General features: G+C 29.0%; 2 protein-coding genes across 3 annotated transcripts; both read left to right on the forward strand.

Annotated features, from left to right (window-relative positions):
* Positions 1-1,645: 1,645 nt before the first annotated feature.
* On the forward strand, positions 1,646-3,247 carry LOC117162106 (transmembrane emp24 domain-containing protein 7). Its single transcript, XM_033343956.2, has 3 exons — positions 1,646-1,953; positions 2,217-2,453; positions 2,550-3,247. The coding sequence occupies exons 1-3, from the start codon at positions 1,798-1,800 to the stop codon at positions 2,763-2,765; spliced, it is 609 nt and encodes a 202-aa protein (XP_033199847.1). The 5' UTR covers positions 1,646-1,797; the 3' UTR covers positions 2,766-3,247.
* Positions 3,248-3,690: 443 nt separating this feature from the next.
* LOC117162104 (CDK5 regulatory subunit-associated protein 3) lies at positions 3,691-12,379 on the forward strand. Of its 2 annotated transcripts, none has more exons than XM_076623705.1 (9): positions 3,691-3,817; positions 4,222-4,396; positions 4,475-4,713; positions 4,783-5,053; positions 5,130-5,260; positions 5,332-5,595; positions 5,686-5,897; positions 6,003-6,174; positions 6,927-12,379. In XM_076623705.1, the coding sequence occupies exons 1-9, from the start codon at positions 3,812-3,814 to the stop codon at positions 6,936-6,938; spliced, it is 1,482 nt and encodes a 493-aa protein (XP_076479820.1). In that variant the 5' UTR covers positions 3,691-3,811; the 3' UTR covers positions 6,939-12,379. The 2 variants fall into 2 exon arrangements, with proteins under 2 accessions (XP_076479820.1, XP_033199843.2); XM_033343952.2 differs by lacking the exon at positions 6,927-12,379 and adding an exon at positions 6,253-6,408.
* The last annotated feature ends 6,219 nt before the right edge of the window (positions 12,380-18,598 follow it).

The raw sequence follows: 18,598 nt of genomic DNA on the forward strand, positions 1-18,598 counted from the left end.
TTACGTATTTTAGTTTCCAAATGTTAGTTAGCATTTCTTTATTATTTTCAGAAATTATTTTCATCATTTTCAGAAATACTATATGAAAACCTCCGGTACATTTTAACTTTGATTAAACTCACATTGATTTTGTGATCTACATAGTAACACATCAAATTTAAGACTGCTTGCAGATATCGTTAAAGATCATTCAAGCATGCTATGCGGAATTATAAAAAAATTCGTGACTGTTATTGCCGTGCCAGCAAGGAGTCTAGATTATATGATAGGACGTATACATATGTATGTATATATATATATGGTATTACATTACACAAGTATACACTACACTGTCCGCTTACTACACAATATAATCTACGTAATCGCAATTTCATTTTTCTGTCTCGAAAATATCAGATCTATTTCAGACATAGCTTTAACAATTACAGTTAAATATTTAATTATTACAAACTAAATGTTAATGTTTCAAGGGATTTTTCTTTTTTTTATAGTAGTTCTTGTAATTCTTTCATGCAACCTATTTTGTATATTTTTAATTTTACAGTCTATTGTACTTGCTTGAAATAATTTTTGGGGTGACATATATTTTTTCACATCCTTTCACGCTTGATTTCCTTTTATAATGAAAAGAATCTTTATACTGCTCTGCCCCTCTTTTGTACGCCCTCCTTGCCCTTCGATACACGTGATTTGTTCTGCAACAGACTTCCATGAATAAGTAACATGACAGACGAGAAGACTATATTAGAATGGGAGGCGGGGCCTTAGGGCGCCTCACGCAAATGCTACTTTACACATACACGTGTTTCCTTGCAGTATTAAAGTCTTTTCTATCTGATAGGGAGTATACACAAGACCTGCAAATCATTCTATGTTCTAATTGCATACATGGAAATAAGTTACGTATGAAAATATATACATGTAAAATATTTCATCTATGTAACAAAATTTGATCGCACCCAAAAACAATTATTCAAAACTAAAACTTTCTAAGACTAGACTTAAAAATTTATACGTGTAAATTTCTTAATGTGAATAAATGTTGATTGGAGTTGCAATATATTGTTATTTAAACATTATTCGTCTATTCCAAAAGAGGAAGAAGTATTGAGAAATTGACACTTTGAAACAACTTCCGGTTTCTAGAATCATGCAATACACGTAGAGGAAACTATTTAATATTCTTCTAAGTCATAAGCACGTGTATTTATTAATACTGTGAAAAAAACGTGACAAAACTTATGTACCCATACCCTATACATTAATCATCGACATTCATTAATTTATGGATCCTTGTAATAATGATATATAAACGAGTTAGTAAAAGGTACAGGAGATATAGTTTCATAATCAAAATATATATCTTTTAAATGACGTGAACAGGTCAAAAAATTATAATAAAAAGTAACATTTTTTACGTATGTATTTTTTTAAATCAATAAAATATTTTATATATGTATGATCAAATTTTTCACTAAATCTTTTTTAATTGTAACTTTTAATTAATTTCAATTTTCAATTGAAATTTACTCAGAAAGTTTAATTTAAATTTCTTAAAAGATGTTTTATGTAATCTAAAAAGAATTTGAACATTTTTCGAATTGGACGTCGCCGCAGTTAATTCCGTTTCAGCGGCGCTCCTGTCGTATTAACACAAGTAATATCCGGCCACGTTAAAATAGCTTGTTTGGTTAAAATATTGGCCGGGTCCTTGATCAGTTAATTGAATAGTGTATCTTAAAATCTTTTCCGAACTTAAATGTGAATAATTTATAAAAGACACTAAACTAACGAAGAATGAACTACTGGTCAATTTGTTTGCTGCTTGTCTCGTTGTTTGGTACCATATTACGTACTGGTGGTGTCGAACTATCCTTCGAACTACCTGACAATGCGAAACAATGTTTCTACGAAGAGATCAAACAGAACACAACAGCAATGCTCGAATTCCAGGTACATAGATTATTTATTATTTAGTAAGATACTTCTTTTGGTAATGTGTAGTTATTAAAATAAAATTTACAAGCAATATATGTAGTTTATTTCGACGCAATAATGTCAGCCACATTTAATTTTGTAATCATTACCAACTTGTCATTGAAACACAAACATATTGCAACTTTGCAATATTGACACTAAAATTTAACATGTTCTCCGAAGAATTCTTTTATAGGTTATAAAGATGATGTGGTTTCAATCAAATAAATGTTTTTTAGGTTGTGACAGGTGGACAATATGATGTTGATGTAATTTTAGAAGCACCGAATACAGAAATCATTTATAAACAAATAAAAACACAGTTTGATTCATATCAATTTACAGCATCAATGTCAGGAGCATATAAAGCCTGTTTTAGCAATGAATTCTCAACATTTTCACACAAACTTGTTTACATGGATTTCAGAGTGGGAGATCAATTACCAGTTGGGGAGCATGTAACTGTTATGACACAGGTAATATATATATTAATTATTTTTATATTATATGTAAAATATAAAATAAAATGTTTGTAAGATCAAAATAAACGTCATATAAATATTTTGTTTTAGATGGAGTCTTCGGCCGAAGAAGTACATAAGCATTTGAATAGTATTTTAGACTATCAAACACATCATCGATTAAGAGAAGCGCAAGGTCGTAAACGTGCAGAAGATTTGAATAATCGTGTGCTCTTATGGTCCGTTATGGAAACACTTACAATTTTGATCATATCTGTGGGGCAGGTGTATGTATTAAGGACCTTTTTCACAGAAAGAAAGCGTTAAAACATTCATTAGTGCATCTGCAAATAATAATACATTCTTTGTTCGCAATACAATAACTAATCCGTCAGAGTAATGTGGGACACCATCATATTTAATGTTTCACAAATTCTACCAATTATGGTGCCATGTTAACTTTGGCCAGTTGTTTGTTGTGTCCATACCTATTTTGGACTGAAAAGTACAACTCCAAAGATACGAAATAATTTAGCAGCAGAAACATGTGGTTTCCTGGAGTATGAGGATGTTGTGTATGCGCGTTCATGTGTGTATAATTTAAATTAAGTTATATAAAACCTAGAACATTTTAACAAGTACCTGCTCTATTATGAGCTATAAGGGGAATGTGGAATCAATTGGACTGTCCCTTTTAATGATAAATTTTTAAGTTATAACTGTACTTTGGCATTGACAGTGTAACACTGTCATGAAAAATACATTTTTCTTACTGTGAATGTGTAACAATAAACTAGAACATTTACGTATGAATGTGTTACTTTTTACGATTACTTTTCCCATCTTACTGAAATATTAATATAACTTGTTACAATTGTACTTAATGTATTGATTGACAAATAAAGAATATCTTAAATTTGCATTTTGTACAATTAACAGAAAAATATGTATAAACTTTACTTTCTGATTTCTCCTATATATACTCTTTGCTTTACATAACTTAGGATTCATATAAAATAAAATCGCATATCCTCGTATCCGAAGAATTAATGCATTATCTTTTTTAACTAATTTATAAAAAAATAACTTTAGCATTTAAAAGCGTAAAATATAGTATATCTATCGCTGATATTTATCAATCTGCAATTAGAATATGTGGAATATGTATTCCTACATACACACAATAATACTAATATGTAGTAATCAATTTAAATTCCGTTTTCACGGAAATACGTGTCTTTTAGACAGCCGGCAAAATAACCTTACTGTTACATTCACTTTAATATGCTGACACGACACAAGCAGAGTAACAGCTGTCATAACCAAGAAAGAGACGTAAACAAATTTTAGTAAAACTATTAAAGTTTTATATTATGGAGGTAAATTTTTGAATTTTCACGTATCCGATTCAATATCTATTTTTATAAGTTATTAAAAACGATTTATTTCATTAAATGTATGAATATATAATCAATAGTTATTTTTTAACAAAAAAATATTGTATTTATTTAATGCAAGCATAATAATAGTATTTCCTTGTATTTTTTATCACAATAAGGCTTATAATTTTTAATTTTATAGATTTTATAGAATATATTTTTATATGTCATATACTTTATAGAATTAATTTATGATTAAAAATATATTACATTTACTAATAATATCTCTAATGTGATAGTTTATTTATTAATGTTTACATAATTTTATATAATAACTTTCTTATTTGCAGTATGTGTAATATTTAATATAATTTAAATTATAATTGATGTTATATCTTGTTTAGGAACAGGATATTCCTATTGATATTAATATTGGAAAATTATTAGAATGGTTAATAAACAGAAGACATTGCTCTAAGGACTGGCATGTAAAAGTTTTAACTATCAGAGAAAAAATTAACAATGCAATACAAGATATGCCTGTTCATGAGGAAATTGCAAAATTACTATCTGGTTCATGTATGCTACATAAATATTTTACATTTTATTCTGTTCACAATTCAATTTACATTTATTATTTAATTTTTATTCTTTCAGATATAAATTATTTTCATTGTTTGAAAATAGTAGAAATATTGAAAGAAACTGAAGCTGATACAAAAAATGTATTTGGCAGGTATGGCTCACAAAGAATGAAAGATTGGCAAGAAATATTACGATTATATGAAAAAGACAATTTATATCTTGCAGAAGTTTCTCAGATACTTATAAGAAATGTTAATTATGAAATTCCAAGTATTAAAAAACAAATTCAGAAATTGGAACAAATACAAGCTGTAGGTATTTATTACACGTACATTGTATATTATTATATTTTTTTAAATAATATAACCTATTTTTACCAGGACTTTGAAAAAAGAGAGGCAGACCATAAAAAATCAGAAAATGCAGCTAGGTCGGAATTTAACTCACTTTGTAAGCAGCTAGGTATTCCTGGAAAACAAATTAAACAGGAATTATCTGAAAAAGTAAAAGAACTTCCAGAAATTTATGAAAAAATTGCTAAAAAGATTAAGTCATTAGAAAAAGTTGTAGAATTCTATTGTGGTTTTGTTAATTATACTCTTGGTAGACAGTATGATGATGGTTGTGTTCCTATGATACAATACATAGTTGGTATGCTAAATTAATAAAAACATTTTTTAAAAAGTGTCATACATATATTATGCTAAAAATATTATAAATTAATTAGATAAAGGAAATACTACTACATATGAATGGATCTATGGCGAAGCTCCATTATCAGTTAGTGAACCACCTTTAAATATAAGCTTAGATAATGATGATCTGGAGAAGAAGAAAGTCGAAGATATTGATAATGTTGTATGTGAATCATTGTAAAATGTTACAAATAACTTGGAAAATTTTTCTAAATATTATTGTCATTAATTTAGGGAATTGATTTTGGAGAAATTGATATAAATGGCGGCATAAATTTCGGCGATGTTAATTTAGAAGCTGGGGGTGAAATTGATTGGGGTGATGGAAATGTAGAAGAAGCTGTACTTGGAGATATTGATTATAATATTTCTTTAGAAGAATCTGGTATAGTCGTAGAAGCAGCTGGTCATGAAGGTGGAATTGCTACTGATACTGAAGCGTACACAGTCCTTGATAATCCATCTACTAGAAATGATTTTATTAACCAGTTGTTTGAGGTATATATGTTTTTATCTTTTCTAGTTACAAACATAATGCTTTCAGTGATGATTAAAATTTATTTTCTATAACAAATTATTTTCTTATAGCTGGAAGCATTTCTTAAATTACGTTTATATGAATTCAAAGGTGACGATAGTATAAATTTCTTAAGCTTCAGTCAATTACAAGATTCGTCTTGTATTGTACAAAATTCTACATTAGAAAATAATCAGAATATGTTAGATAACGTTCAAGTTGTCTTATCTGAAATTTTGGATACTAAAGTTCAGCACTTGCATAACATAAAACATTCTGCGAGGTAAACCAAATAATATTTTATAATAATTTATAATAATATTTTATAATAATAACATTATATTTATATATTATTTTAAAGAAATTAAAAGTTTATTTCTTTTTATAGATATGTAGATGTCTTAACTTCATCATTAAAACAAAAATTAAGTTTAGTTGATAAAATGATAGCTTTACAAAAATCTGTGAGAGAGAAACGAGAAAAATGTGCACAAGAAGTTACTACTGTTCGACCTCTTCTTCAACTTCTTATACAGAGAACAAAAGAACTACAAGTAGAGGTATCTGCAATAATTTTTGTTAATAAATTTCATCTGTTAGCGTATATTTATTTATTAATTTTCTTTTTCTACTTATAGATTGAAAAAGATATCTCAAAAAAATATAAAAACAGAGTTGTACATTTAACCGGAGGTATAAATATGTTGTAAATAACTAAAATAAAAAGGAGAATATATCTACTGTAAATAAGATTTTATTGCAGAATATATAATATCATATACTATGTACACAAATTATTTGTATGCCTTTTTTACATTTTAATGAATACTTACTCCTTTAATAAAATAATAGGGATAAAATGAAAGACTGTTTCGATGTATTAGGTTGTCCCAAAAATTCCTTTCGTTTTGTAAGGAAATAATAGATGCACAACATTTTTTGTTTTATATTATTATATTGAATTATGTATGATCCATTTTGTTCTACTACTATGAAATTTGTTCTATTACTGCAAAGTAGATCATACATAATTCAATAAAATAATATAAAACAAAAAATATTGTACTTCTATTATTTCTATATAGAACGAAAGAAACTTTTGAGACAACTTAATATATTGTCTTGTTGATTTCTGATATTACAGAAAAATTTGTACCTTTCATAATAAATGTTACAATACTTATTGAAGTACGCTTCTTATCTTTGGTATGAACACAATATTATTAAATCACGAATTAATGTTCAATTCAGTTATTTATATTTTACAATTCTATACCAAATATTACATGATCATAAAAAGATTTTGCACTAGTCTCCAGGGTGAAGAAGTGCATACAGCTTTGGTTGTTGGACACGGATAACGTTTTAAACATTCAGCGAATGAACGATCGCATTCACATAATCGCTGAGCACATGACCCGGATCCTCCCCAATTTCCATGTTCAACAGCTACGATATAGAGAAAAATATACTTCCAAATAAAAGTAAGTTATTTAAATAAAAATAATGTATTCTACGAAACTAACCGCATACTGGTTTGTAACCGCGATAACATCTCCAATAATATGGTACAAAGTATTCTGAAAATGTTGGACATTCTGTAGCATCATAGCACCAATCATGCATTTTACAACATCTATAAAAATAATTAAATTGTAATTTAAACTAATGTAATTTGAAATCTATGTTTACATCTTTTTATATCATCGTGAATTCAAATATTTATGCATAGAGAACTTACCTATCTATTCCATCTATTACATATCCTGAACCTAAAAAACCACAGTAGCATCCATATCCCTTATAAGCTAAAGGATTACATCCAGTGGCGCATACTACCATGTTATACAAATGTATCACACCTCTTTTAAATCTTTTGTGCGTTGAGATCTGTTCACTATACATTCTAAAACAATGTACATTCTCTGAATAATTAAAAATTATTTCTTTTGTAGTATAAAAAATTTTATACAGGGTTTCGGAAAGGTGAAGATAAGTATAAGTAAGAATAAATAAATTTATTAAAAATAGAAAAAAGAACTTATACTACGTGTTAATGGGATCAAGTAGCTAAAAAAAAGTTTACATGAATTTATGTCCGAAAGTACTTCGTTGAAGAGTTACATAAGCGTTCAAAAATTTCTTTCTGATAAAGTTGTTCTTAAGGATATTCTCAGATTATTGATATATGTAAATTGTCAATATTTCAAAGTTCTCAACTAAAAGGATCAGTATGTTCTGTCAATACAATATTATTAATGGTTATTAACAAATTGCATTTTCGATGAGAACCTTGACATATTGACAATATTAATGATTGAGGGTATCCTAAGACTCGTCATACAGACTCGTAAACAGATATAAATGCGCATCTACCATTATTTCTACAACAGCAGGAATATTCGAAAGAATTTGACGAATAGAGTGCATTCTTGTAGAAGAATGAAATTTCGAGCGTTTATTATAACTGTCAAAACACTTAACAAAAATTTCTGAACGCTTATAACTGTTCAATAAAGCATTTTTAGACATAAATTGATATGAACTTTTTCTACCTATTTAATCTCATTAACACGTAGTATACATTTTATCCCTACCTTTCCGGACACCTTGTATATGTATGTGTAATTAAAATTAATATACCTTATATGAATATCTTTATTAAAAGAAGTAATGCTACACAAATTAGCATAATTTTATTAAAACAAAAAATTGCAAAGTATAAAAAGCATTAAACTCTTACGGTAGTTTGTTGTCTCTTGTATGATTGTGTGTAAAATTAACAGATGGAAATTCATGTATATATCCATTTTTCTTTTGGTATTGTATAGGTATTGCATCCCATTTTTCATCATTTTGTTTTATATGAAGATTTTCTTTCTTCCGATCTTTTGTGTAGTTGAATAGAAGTTTATCTTCAGGTAACTTATACGATTCTCTATTTCTAATTAATTTCTGAGTACTTGGATTATTCCTGGCTATAACAAATATTTGACAATAAATTAAGTAAGATCGAGAAACGCAATAGGTATTATGATATTATGCAAAAACAGGTCAACTCGGATCACTTAATGATCGCCCTGCACGAAAATTTCTATGCATATTTTCGAAGTTATTTTCAGAATATAAATAATATTTATTGCATGAAACGTACGTATGCACGCGCATCGTTTATTGCCATTACAAACTTATTTTACCTCCTTCCCAAGTTAGTTATCTTTGAAATTATTGTAATTTCTCTAGTAATTTGATGGTTCGTCATCATTGTCCATATACGATTTCCATGAAATTTATAAATTTAAAATATACACATCACATAAAAATGAATTTATGTTTAGAATGTTATATATTCTAATCTATGGACGATATTAAAATTTCTAATACGAATTATTCATTTTTTTTTCGTTCCAATTGTTGACTTAAAAGCGGTCAAAAATGCACGTTTTCAACCGCTTCTTTTCTTTTCTTTCACGCTTACTGAACCCTAATCTCTAGCAACGAGACACACTTCCGTCTACGGCACATCTTTCGATTATGTCATTAAAAAAACTTATTCATTAACTGCTGTAGAGTAAACGCGTATTATTTTATGATTCGTTTAATATCAGGGGCTCAATAAAGGAAGATACAAGAGATGGATTATTTATATAACTTAAGAAAATTGTGCGTAAAGCGTGCAAAAGCTTAATAAAGGTATCTTTATGTTTTCAAACACTTAGATGTTAGAATAAAGTTATCCTTTCCTATATTATTAAATTAAAATATTGTAGTTATTAGCATATCCCTATCGTAAAAACGTTTGTATGATCTTTTCTTTAGATGAATGCTGATCAACTGCTTCCTCTACTATCTCCTTTTTAAAAAAGAGTATCTGCTTGTACTACTTTTTCCATTAAGTTTCAAACTTCTTCTTAAGAATAATTTGCAAGAAAAAAGAATTTACAATTTGATAAAGTTCGTTGAAGAACCCAAATTATTTAACAAAATAATGTAACAATATTGTAATGTAATTAGATATAGCATGACATTAGATTCTCATACGAAGATGGAGGGGAGTACCCATCATGGTTATAGGTAATAACATCGAAGTCGATGCATAAACATTACATTAATACATGAACATTGATAAAAATATATATGTAGCTTTCTTTTATTATTAAGTGGCCACGAAAAGTATTTGCACATACCATTATTTTTTTATCAGATTCTACATTTTATTCTCATTCTATCAAATTGTTATAGTCATATGAAAGCACTACCAAATGGTACGAAATTTCATATACTTGGATCTAATTATTTAATATAAAATGCTATAGCAAATATGCACAATAAGGTGCAAATATTTTTTATAGCCACTGTAAATTATTATGACATACCACGACTTTGATAACAAGGCAGCATTACAAATATCACAAGGGAAAGAAAGATGAAAATTTTTCGACGAGGTATCATCTGTGGCCAATTAGAGCTATGAAAAATTAACACGGCTTTGACTCTTTTATGAATCATTGAATATATGTTTTCACGAATACGAAAACAAGCTTTTAATGTCAGCTACGAATCTTAAAGTTATTCAACATGTTACGATCCGTGGGTTCCAGTATCGAAGAATCGTAACGTTCCACGCGTAAGCACATTATTCATTGCGCATTATCAATCACGAGGGATCCATTCAGATTTATTGATCAGGATCGATGAAATCAAAGAACGTGGCAAATAACAATATCCTTTCATACTTTGAAATTATTCTCTTTTACACAATCTCGAACAAAGATCGTTATGTTCGTGAAATCCTTGAACATCCAAAAATCTTCAGATATCATTTAAAATTCACGTATGCAACCATCAGTCTATATATTTGAACAGGTAAATCTTCTTCCAAGCAATGTGATCCATCGACGATTTATTTAAAAAATACGCTCGTTGCAAATGTCACTTTCGTAAATATTTAAAAGTTATCAACCATCTTCACCTGTCGCACAAAATATTGTCTTTTTTATTTTAAAATCAGAACTTTATTCGCTCGAGTAAATTTCTGTACCGCACTGTATTCACTGTTTTCCAAAATCAGAGCCAAAATCCTTTCGTCGGCGGAAGAGTCAAATGAACACTGTCCAGCCTTATCAAATGCTTTTGGTCCATCGATTCCCTCTACAGGGAAATTTACCCCTTCCTACCACAAAACATTTGACGTGTCATGATTCACTGTTTTGCTGAATTCTGTGACTCCGAGTCTTTCCTTTGGAGCTAGCTACGAAGTACTCGAGGAACGACACTTAGACTGATCCTCTTCATTGAGGAGAAGAGACACGAGGCGCTTAGGCGCACTCTGAGAAACCTACTGTTATACTTTCAACGATTTCCTCGAAGCGGAGAATACTCAACAACTTATTCACCTTTTACTCGCTTTTTATTCATCTCCTATCTCGATCGCTGTTCCAATGGTTTATCTTTATAAGTATATTATTTCGTCTTCTTTCATTATAGGTGTCCTTTTGATGGTTATAGCTTTTGAAGAAGAAATAACTTTCGATATGATTATGTTTGTTAGTCTCATAATTTAATCCAGTTTCATTCACACATTATTTTTCATTTATTTTTGGGTAGTTTTATTTCTCTTTCTTCTTTTCAGATATTTTAGCGAGCGTATCCTTCATTTCATTATCTTGGAGTTGTTTTGTTAATACAGTGATATAATAATTTGATTTCTAATAAGTTTGTGTTGAAGAAAATATGTAACGAAAGCTATATAGAACGTTTTTATTTTTGTAAGATGAGATTTCGTTGTAGATGTGATCTAATTTTTAAGTAGTCCAGCTCTCTCCCAAAAACAAGCTCAGAGGTTAAAGGACAAGCGTAAATGATGCTGCAGAGATTGTTTTTAATCCAAGTTCCACGATAATTTTGAACACAAGTAACAATAATTATTTTGCTGATAAAATTGTTTGAATGAATTTATGCCAAATTGTGTAACTTTTATAGAAGATTTGCATTTCTTTAAATTTACATTCTGCTACCTTCGCAAAACATTATTTGTAAAATATCTACTTTTGTTGAATATCATTAAAATTCCGTGAAATTGATATCAATTTTTGATATATTATGTAAATTTACATATATTGATAAGGTACAAAATTAAATATAAAACAGAGGAACAACGATGACATAATTTTCATTAAAAGTCCAAGATATCGGTCATATCCCAATAGTCAAGTATTGGGAGCAGAAAATTTACCCGTTGACCGACTGGCCGACGTAGTTTGAAATCGCAAAATAGTAGAACGGTAGAACCCAGCTGGTTCGTATTTACTGGTATAGTGAATGGATGTGTTACGTTGAATCTAGCGGTATTTGCTGTACTTGCAACAGATGTTTGATGCAGCATACGTCAAATAATTTAAAAAATATAAGACTAATATTCATTTAAAATTTTAAGGCTTTATATACTCAAATTCTTTATCAGATCTCTGTGGAAATCTATGTCAAAATCGGGAAAAATTCTTTTGTATTCCATTATGGTTTTCTTAAACATGTAAAAAAAGTATTTAGCACGCTGTTCCATACCGAAAGTTGCAAAACTGACAGACATACGAATCAGAATTGGACGTTATCACAATAAATGTTGCTTTAAGTAGATATATATTATATGATCGTAAGCAACTTAAAGCAACGTTTATTTTGTATATATTATTGTTACATTATTATAATATTATTGTATATTACTATATATATAATATAAATACATATTATTATTTGAAAAATAAATTATCTTAATATTTGTTATTTTATTTGGTGTATATACATAGGTATATCGTTGTTTGATTTAACCAGGAGGACAAACCTATTTTTCTGTGTTGCATTAGATTGCTACTGTAAAATTACGTACTTTCGGCAATTTTTTTTAAATTATTTTTACGGGAAATTTTCATATATAAATTTCAAAATCTGGGTACTTCCATCTTTTATACCCTGATTTGTACCTTTTTTCCCCTGCCTTTTATGTTTCTTAATCCGATGAAATGTTTTGACATCAAATTTTTTAAAAGGTGAATATTTATAGATAGATATATGTATTCCTCATACATGTACCAAAAACTGTTATCTTGACTCCATCTTCAATTATTATTCGAAACAATCAAATATTTGACAAATAAATGATTTGAAAATAATCAATTTCTCAAAATAATATTTTGAAATTCCTTGACATACATATGCTACATACTTTTATTTTCAAATGTACAATTATGGACAAAAATAAGCAGACAGGTAATGGAAATGATATCAAAGAAGTTTCGTTAAATTCCTCTTTACACAAAAATGTAAACATTATTTTCAATTATTTACTAATTAATACGTGTACTATAAGAATATGCAATAAAGAAAAGTTAGGTAGTAATTGGATTAAACTTCATTAATACATAAGTACTTCCACTGCCTGTCCACTTATTTTTGTCCTCGACTATACTTATTTATTTTCGTCAAAATGATTATTTGTCTTCTTTATCCATTTGTCATTTCCATATCGAACAAAAAGAGACGAACTTTCATAAACTTTACAATTTTTGAATGTCATTTATATAAAAAGGATGAAACAAAAAAGATAAATAAATAATTTTCGATTCACTTTTAAAGCTTCCAAAATATTCAATGTACAACTTCCAAATCATAAAAGCATTTATAGGCGATTCTCTAGTTACCACCTCACCATATAACAGCTTTACCGTGTTACCAATCGTTAAAACACGTGCCTCCCATTTTTTATTCTTTATGCTTGACCTCCTCTGATGGAACTTAAAGGAGCAAGACGAGCAATTATTGTGAAATCCGTGCCTTTGAGTAACAATGCCTGCAGCGAGGATTTCAGATGCGATTTCAAAGTCAATCCTCCTGCACCACGAAGGAAAACATCCGTGACACTAGATTCACCGCAGGAAATTGCAAGATCACGCTTGTACACAACCGATAAGCGACAAATAGAACAATGGCCTGTCGAAGAAAGAACGTCGCGAATAGTTTCACTCGCATTAAGTATCGTTTGTTGGTGTCGTTGCAGATATTATTTCCTGAATTACGACAGCTCTCCCGGAATATTTGGCCAAGCGTGACGATCGATTCGGATAAAATTTCCCAACAAGGTGTTGAACAATGTTATATAACAATGGTTAAGTTCATGACATTAAGGGAAAGAAGTAATCTGGATCAACCACGTTCTCAGTGATCTTTACGGAAAATCTTTAAGTTACTTTTTGCTATACGTTGTAAAATAAATCTTTCCCTTTATACATTTTACAATCTAAGTCAATTTAAGGGAATAAAAAATATTTATACGATTTTAAGATAAAGACAGGAAGATGTATTGGAATATTTATTAGAAGTAAAGACATTATTTCTAAAACTGAGCAATAGATTAAAAAGTTTATTTTAAATATTGTTTAGAAATTGAAAAATTAGTAAACAAATTAAAAACTTGCAAAGTGTACAAATTATATTTCTATTATTACATTATGCTATATTATGCATGCATATTAATTCGCATTACTCTTTTCTTTGTAATATTAAAAGTAATTATAGACTATTTAAACTGCGAATATTTGTGGGCGATAATTATACAATAAAGACATTTATGCACATAAAGTAAATAAATCAGCGAATATGCAAATACAGTTTACATACGTTTAATATATTATCTACGATATAGTCATTATTTACAGAAATTTTATAATACTTTTGTGATTAATTTAGTACATACAAATAGTATTACATTATAATTAGACTGCAGCTTTTACGTATATATGAAAAATTTGAAGATGCAAAAATGCATACAATGCATACAGATAATGTACTAAAACATTCAGAGTACGGTATTTACAGATTATAGAATTTAGCAAGTGAAACAAATTTCTATTTACGTTCCATTTCTTTAGCTACGTTCACAAAAATATTTAAAACCCGCAGTCTAATTGTAAACAAATTATAAGCAATTTGTCCAAATTTGAAGTCGTTGACTGCTTTTTCTTATAACGTTTACATAAAAGAAATAACGCCTATTTATCTTTTGAAATATTTGCTTTGAAAATATTTACGAAAACCATGTTCGCCATATATGTAACTTACAGTTACGGTTAAAATAGCACGCTAAATTCAATAAAACTAAGATATCTTAATTCACAACACAAACTGCTCATTATATCCTACGCTTAACCAACCAGTCAAAATTTGACATTAACATTGTTACGAACGGTACACAGTTATGACAAATTAAATCAATTTCATGAGATAAATGTATCATATATGTAAAGTATACGATCAACCATACGTTTTCGAACATAAATGTAATGCGATATACGTGTGTTCTTAGATATAAATGTGCAAAAAGTATACATTTTAATTATAGGAAATTTTTACCCAGGTTTTATTTCCTTACTCGCATGCTATAAAAATATGAATTTGTATGAACATCTGTGGTCTACAGATTATTACTTAAATTCCATATAATTTTAAGTTTTTACGTAATATAAAATAATATTTTATTTAACTATTGGCTGAGAAAATATCTTGATTCGCTTGACAAAAATTCCATCTCTGATAATTATCCTAGCATAAAAGAAACATTTTACAACTTCAATTTCGTCTTTTGTATACGCGAAATTAATGCTGTAAAATTTTTTACAATTACAAGTAAGAACACTTCCGCTAATAAAGTAATGTTAATTGTTGCTCGGCATTTACCTCGGCGTTTACCTCCTCCGTGTTTCGAGTTACTCTATGTGCATCTGTATCTGTGCAATGAAATGACTGTTAAAGGTCTACGAACGAGCATCGTGAGAAAGTAGTCTCTAAAGAATGCGAATCAGAAGGAAACACAGACCAATTGGTTAGCACGCAATCTATCCATTTAAGGTTGCACAACCTAACAATATTTCCCGTTTGTCAGTGAACAAAGCCAACTACTTTATTTGTCACGATAAATGCGTTTGTTTCTTTCGAAATTTCATTGTTAAAATTACACACGTAACAGGTAATTATGATAGTTGTGTATTATTTGAACGTCAGGTCGTAAGTAATATAGTCTTCCATTTTGCGTTTTACATTTCCAAGGTAAAATCAAATAGAAGCTTCCGAAATGTACAATCATCGTCAGCAATTAAAAGAGTTAGAAATAATCGATACTAATGAAGGAGGAAAGAAATTCTATTTCATCGTGTCAATGCTCGGCTGCAGGCAGTGAAAACAATAAATAAAATCACGGAATGCGATTGAAAATTATACCATTCTCTCTATTCTCTAAACTTAACGCGTACGAATTCCATTTATTCATTACTTCATTTCATTTATTTATTCGTTCTTTCTCGTTTCATTTATTCCGATCACTAAAAATTGGTGATGAAAGAAAAAGGTGATTTTATAAATGGTGGTATAATAATTCGTTAATAAATATTATAAAATTTTACAAACACGATATTATTTATGGAATGACTTGATACTTGGAATTGAAACAGATTATCTTAAGTTGTTATCTTTTATATTTATTTCAAGTAAAACCCTCCCACGCAGGATTGCGCACTGAGATATACTAAGAGATCATTGCAACTTTTATTTGCCTTCTCTCATCCTAGACATTTTATAGTTCCTTGCGATTTTCAGGTTCATCTAACAAATCTAATCTATTTCTATAACAATCCTATGTATAATATTAAAGTGTGTATTATAAAACTTAAATAGATAGAAGAATGCAAAATAATAGAAATAAAAGAAAAATCATTAAAAAGAGCAGCAAGGTACGAAGAGAAAGCCCTAGAATCAAAAAAGGAATTAGTAAAGGAGTGTATAAAGGAAAGAGAGAGAGAATGGGGGAATGGTCAGCAAGGGAAAAGAGCAAGAAAGAGAAAGAAGGGATTAGAAGAGGTGAGAAAAGGAGGGACGCAGATAGAAACAGGAGAAGAGCAAGAAAGGATAACAGCAGACCAAATTATAGAAGAAAGAAGAAAGAGAGAAGCAGAAGAGAGGAGGAAAAGGATAAGGGAATCCAAGTATAATATACACTACAGAAACATAGCCAAAGAAAAATTACCAAAGTACTTAGAAGGGAGGATGAAGTGGAAGGACAGAAGAATACTGGCAAGATTTAGATGCAGAAACGAGACCAAAGCAAGGGAATATTGGAAAGAAGAGGGAGGAAAAAGATGCAGACTATGCAGAAGGAAAGAAGAAGACCTAAGACATGTAATAAAAGAATGTAATAGAGAAGAGAAGGGCAAACGACAAGAAGGAGGCACAGCAAGGAGACTAAAGACCAAAGTTGCAATAGTTTTTAGTCATTGGTTGTTAATTTATAGTTGCTAATTTTTAGTTTTCAGAAGTAGAACAAGTAAGGTAGTGTAATAGAATAGAGTGGAAAAAAGGGGAAGTAGACATATAAGAAGAGAAATAGACATAAGAGATGTAAAACCGAAAGTTCGTCCAAAGCCGAAAGGCACGGACCAAGCGATAATAAATAAAAATAAAATAAATATAAATCTTAAATAGAATCGAAGGAATAAATATCTTCTAAAACATTCATGTTAATGAATTGTATAGCAGAAATTAGAGCATGTAAAAAATTCGTAACATGTAGCGAAGCATTTATTATTAATGAGACATTTATAGAGCATAGGATAAGGATAAATAACATTGTTACATAAATGTACAAATGAATGACATAATAATATTTATTCATTATGTATTTTTACTTTTAATTGTACGATATATGTATACAAAAGTCAAGTTCGTAGAATTGGAATTCAAAAATCGTCGTGAAACGTAAATCTTCAAAATTTTAAATAATTAACATTTCACAGTTATAAATTACAGAAAATTAGCTTGGAATTGCTTGATCTCTGTGAAATTTTCCCAGATCGCGATTGCTTCCTTGGAAAGATTTTAGTTCGTCTTAATATGTAAATTAGATACTAGTTACCGCTCTTAAAAGTAGACCGTCTGTGAAGCCAAGTGTATCGTAGCGTAATTTTGCCAGGCGTATCAAGGCTCTACCTATTTTACCCTGAATTCAAGGCAAGCGTAATAGGATGGAGGAACGTCACGTTATCGTCGAATCAATTATATACTTTCACCAACAATCTTATCAACCGAAATATGAAATGGTAAAACAATTCTAGGAAAGGCAAGACTTATTTACATTTTATGTACAAGAAAAATCACACGAAATCTTTAAGATTCCAACTTTCTACAACATTTCCTTGCAGTAGCTCAAGTTATCATTAGCTTAAGTTTAACGTTAATCGTCAAATAAAATAAATAAAAATTTACCTAAACAGTAACAGAAAATGTCTGAATTCTTATAATTGTATGATAACAAAGTAAAAATAGCGAAGTATTAAAATAAAATAAAATAAAATAAAATAAAATAAAATAAAATAAAATAAATTATAATAAATAATAAATGAACGAATAAGAATAGTAAAATGAAAAATATACATATGTTTTATTTATTAAATCATTACATTTAAATAAATTTCTCTATCCTTTATTTCTTAATGTGAACATCGCCCGAATAATTTAAAAAATTATATGAACACAATTTTTCTATAAATAATTCGATGATACTAAAATAACGCGTTTTAGACATCGACCATTCAAATTTAACCTATATCCTGGAAACGAAGTATGTAACAGACTCACCGTTAAGTACTTAATTAAGAAAAATAGTACGCATAGATATATATGTATATACCTACTTAGAAAACCCTTATTTTTGTAACTTAAAGTATTTAAAAAATGTGTAATAAATTTCAAGCGCAATCTGGCAGAAGATCCACTAAAAGGTGTAATTGAGTTTAATCAATTGGCTCGATCGTTTTCAATGAAATTATGCAATTTTCGTGCATTTACTTTCAATGTCGGGGCTCCATTAAGAACAGGACCATTAACTTTCGTTCTTTTTCAACGCTTTCTTGTTCCTCGATACGGAGTGGTTCTTTTCACTTT

This window comes from Bombus vancouverensis, chromosome 13 (genome assembly GCF_051014615.1).
Source record: "Bombus vancouverensis nearcticus chromosome 13, iyBomVanc1_principal, whole genome shotgun sequence".
Classification (NCBI taxonomy): domain Eukaryota; kingdom Metazoa; phylum Arthropoda; class Insecta; order Hymenoptera; family Apidae; genus Bombus; species Bombus vancouverensis.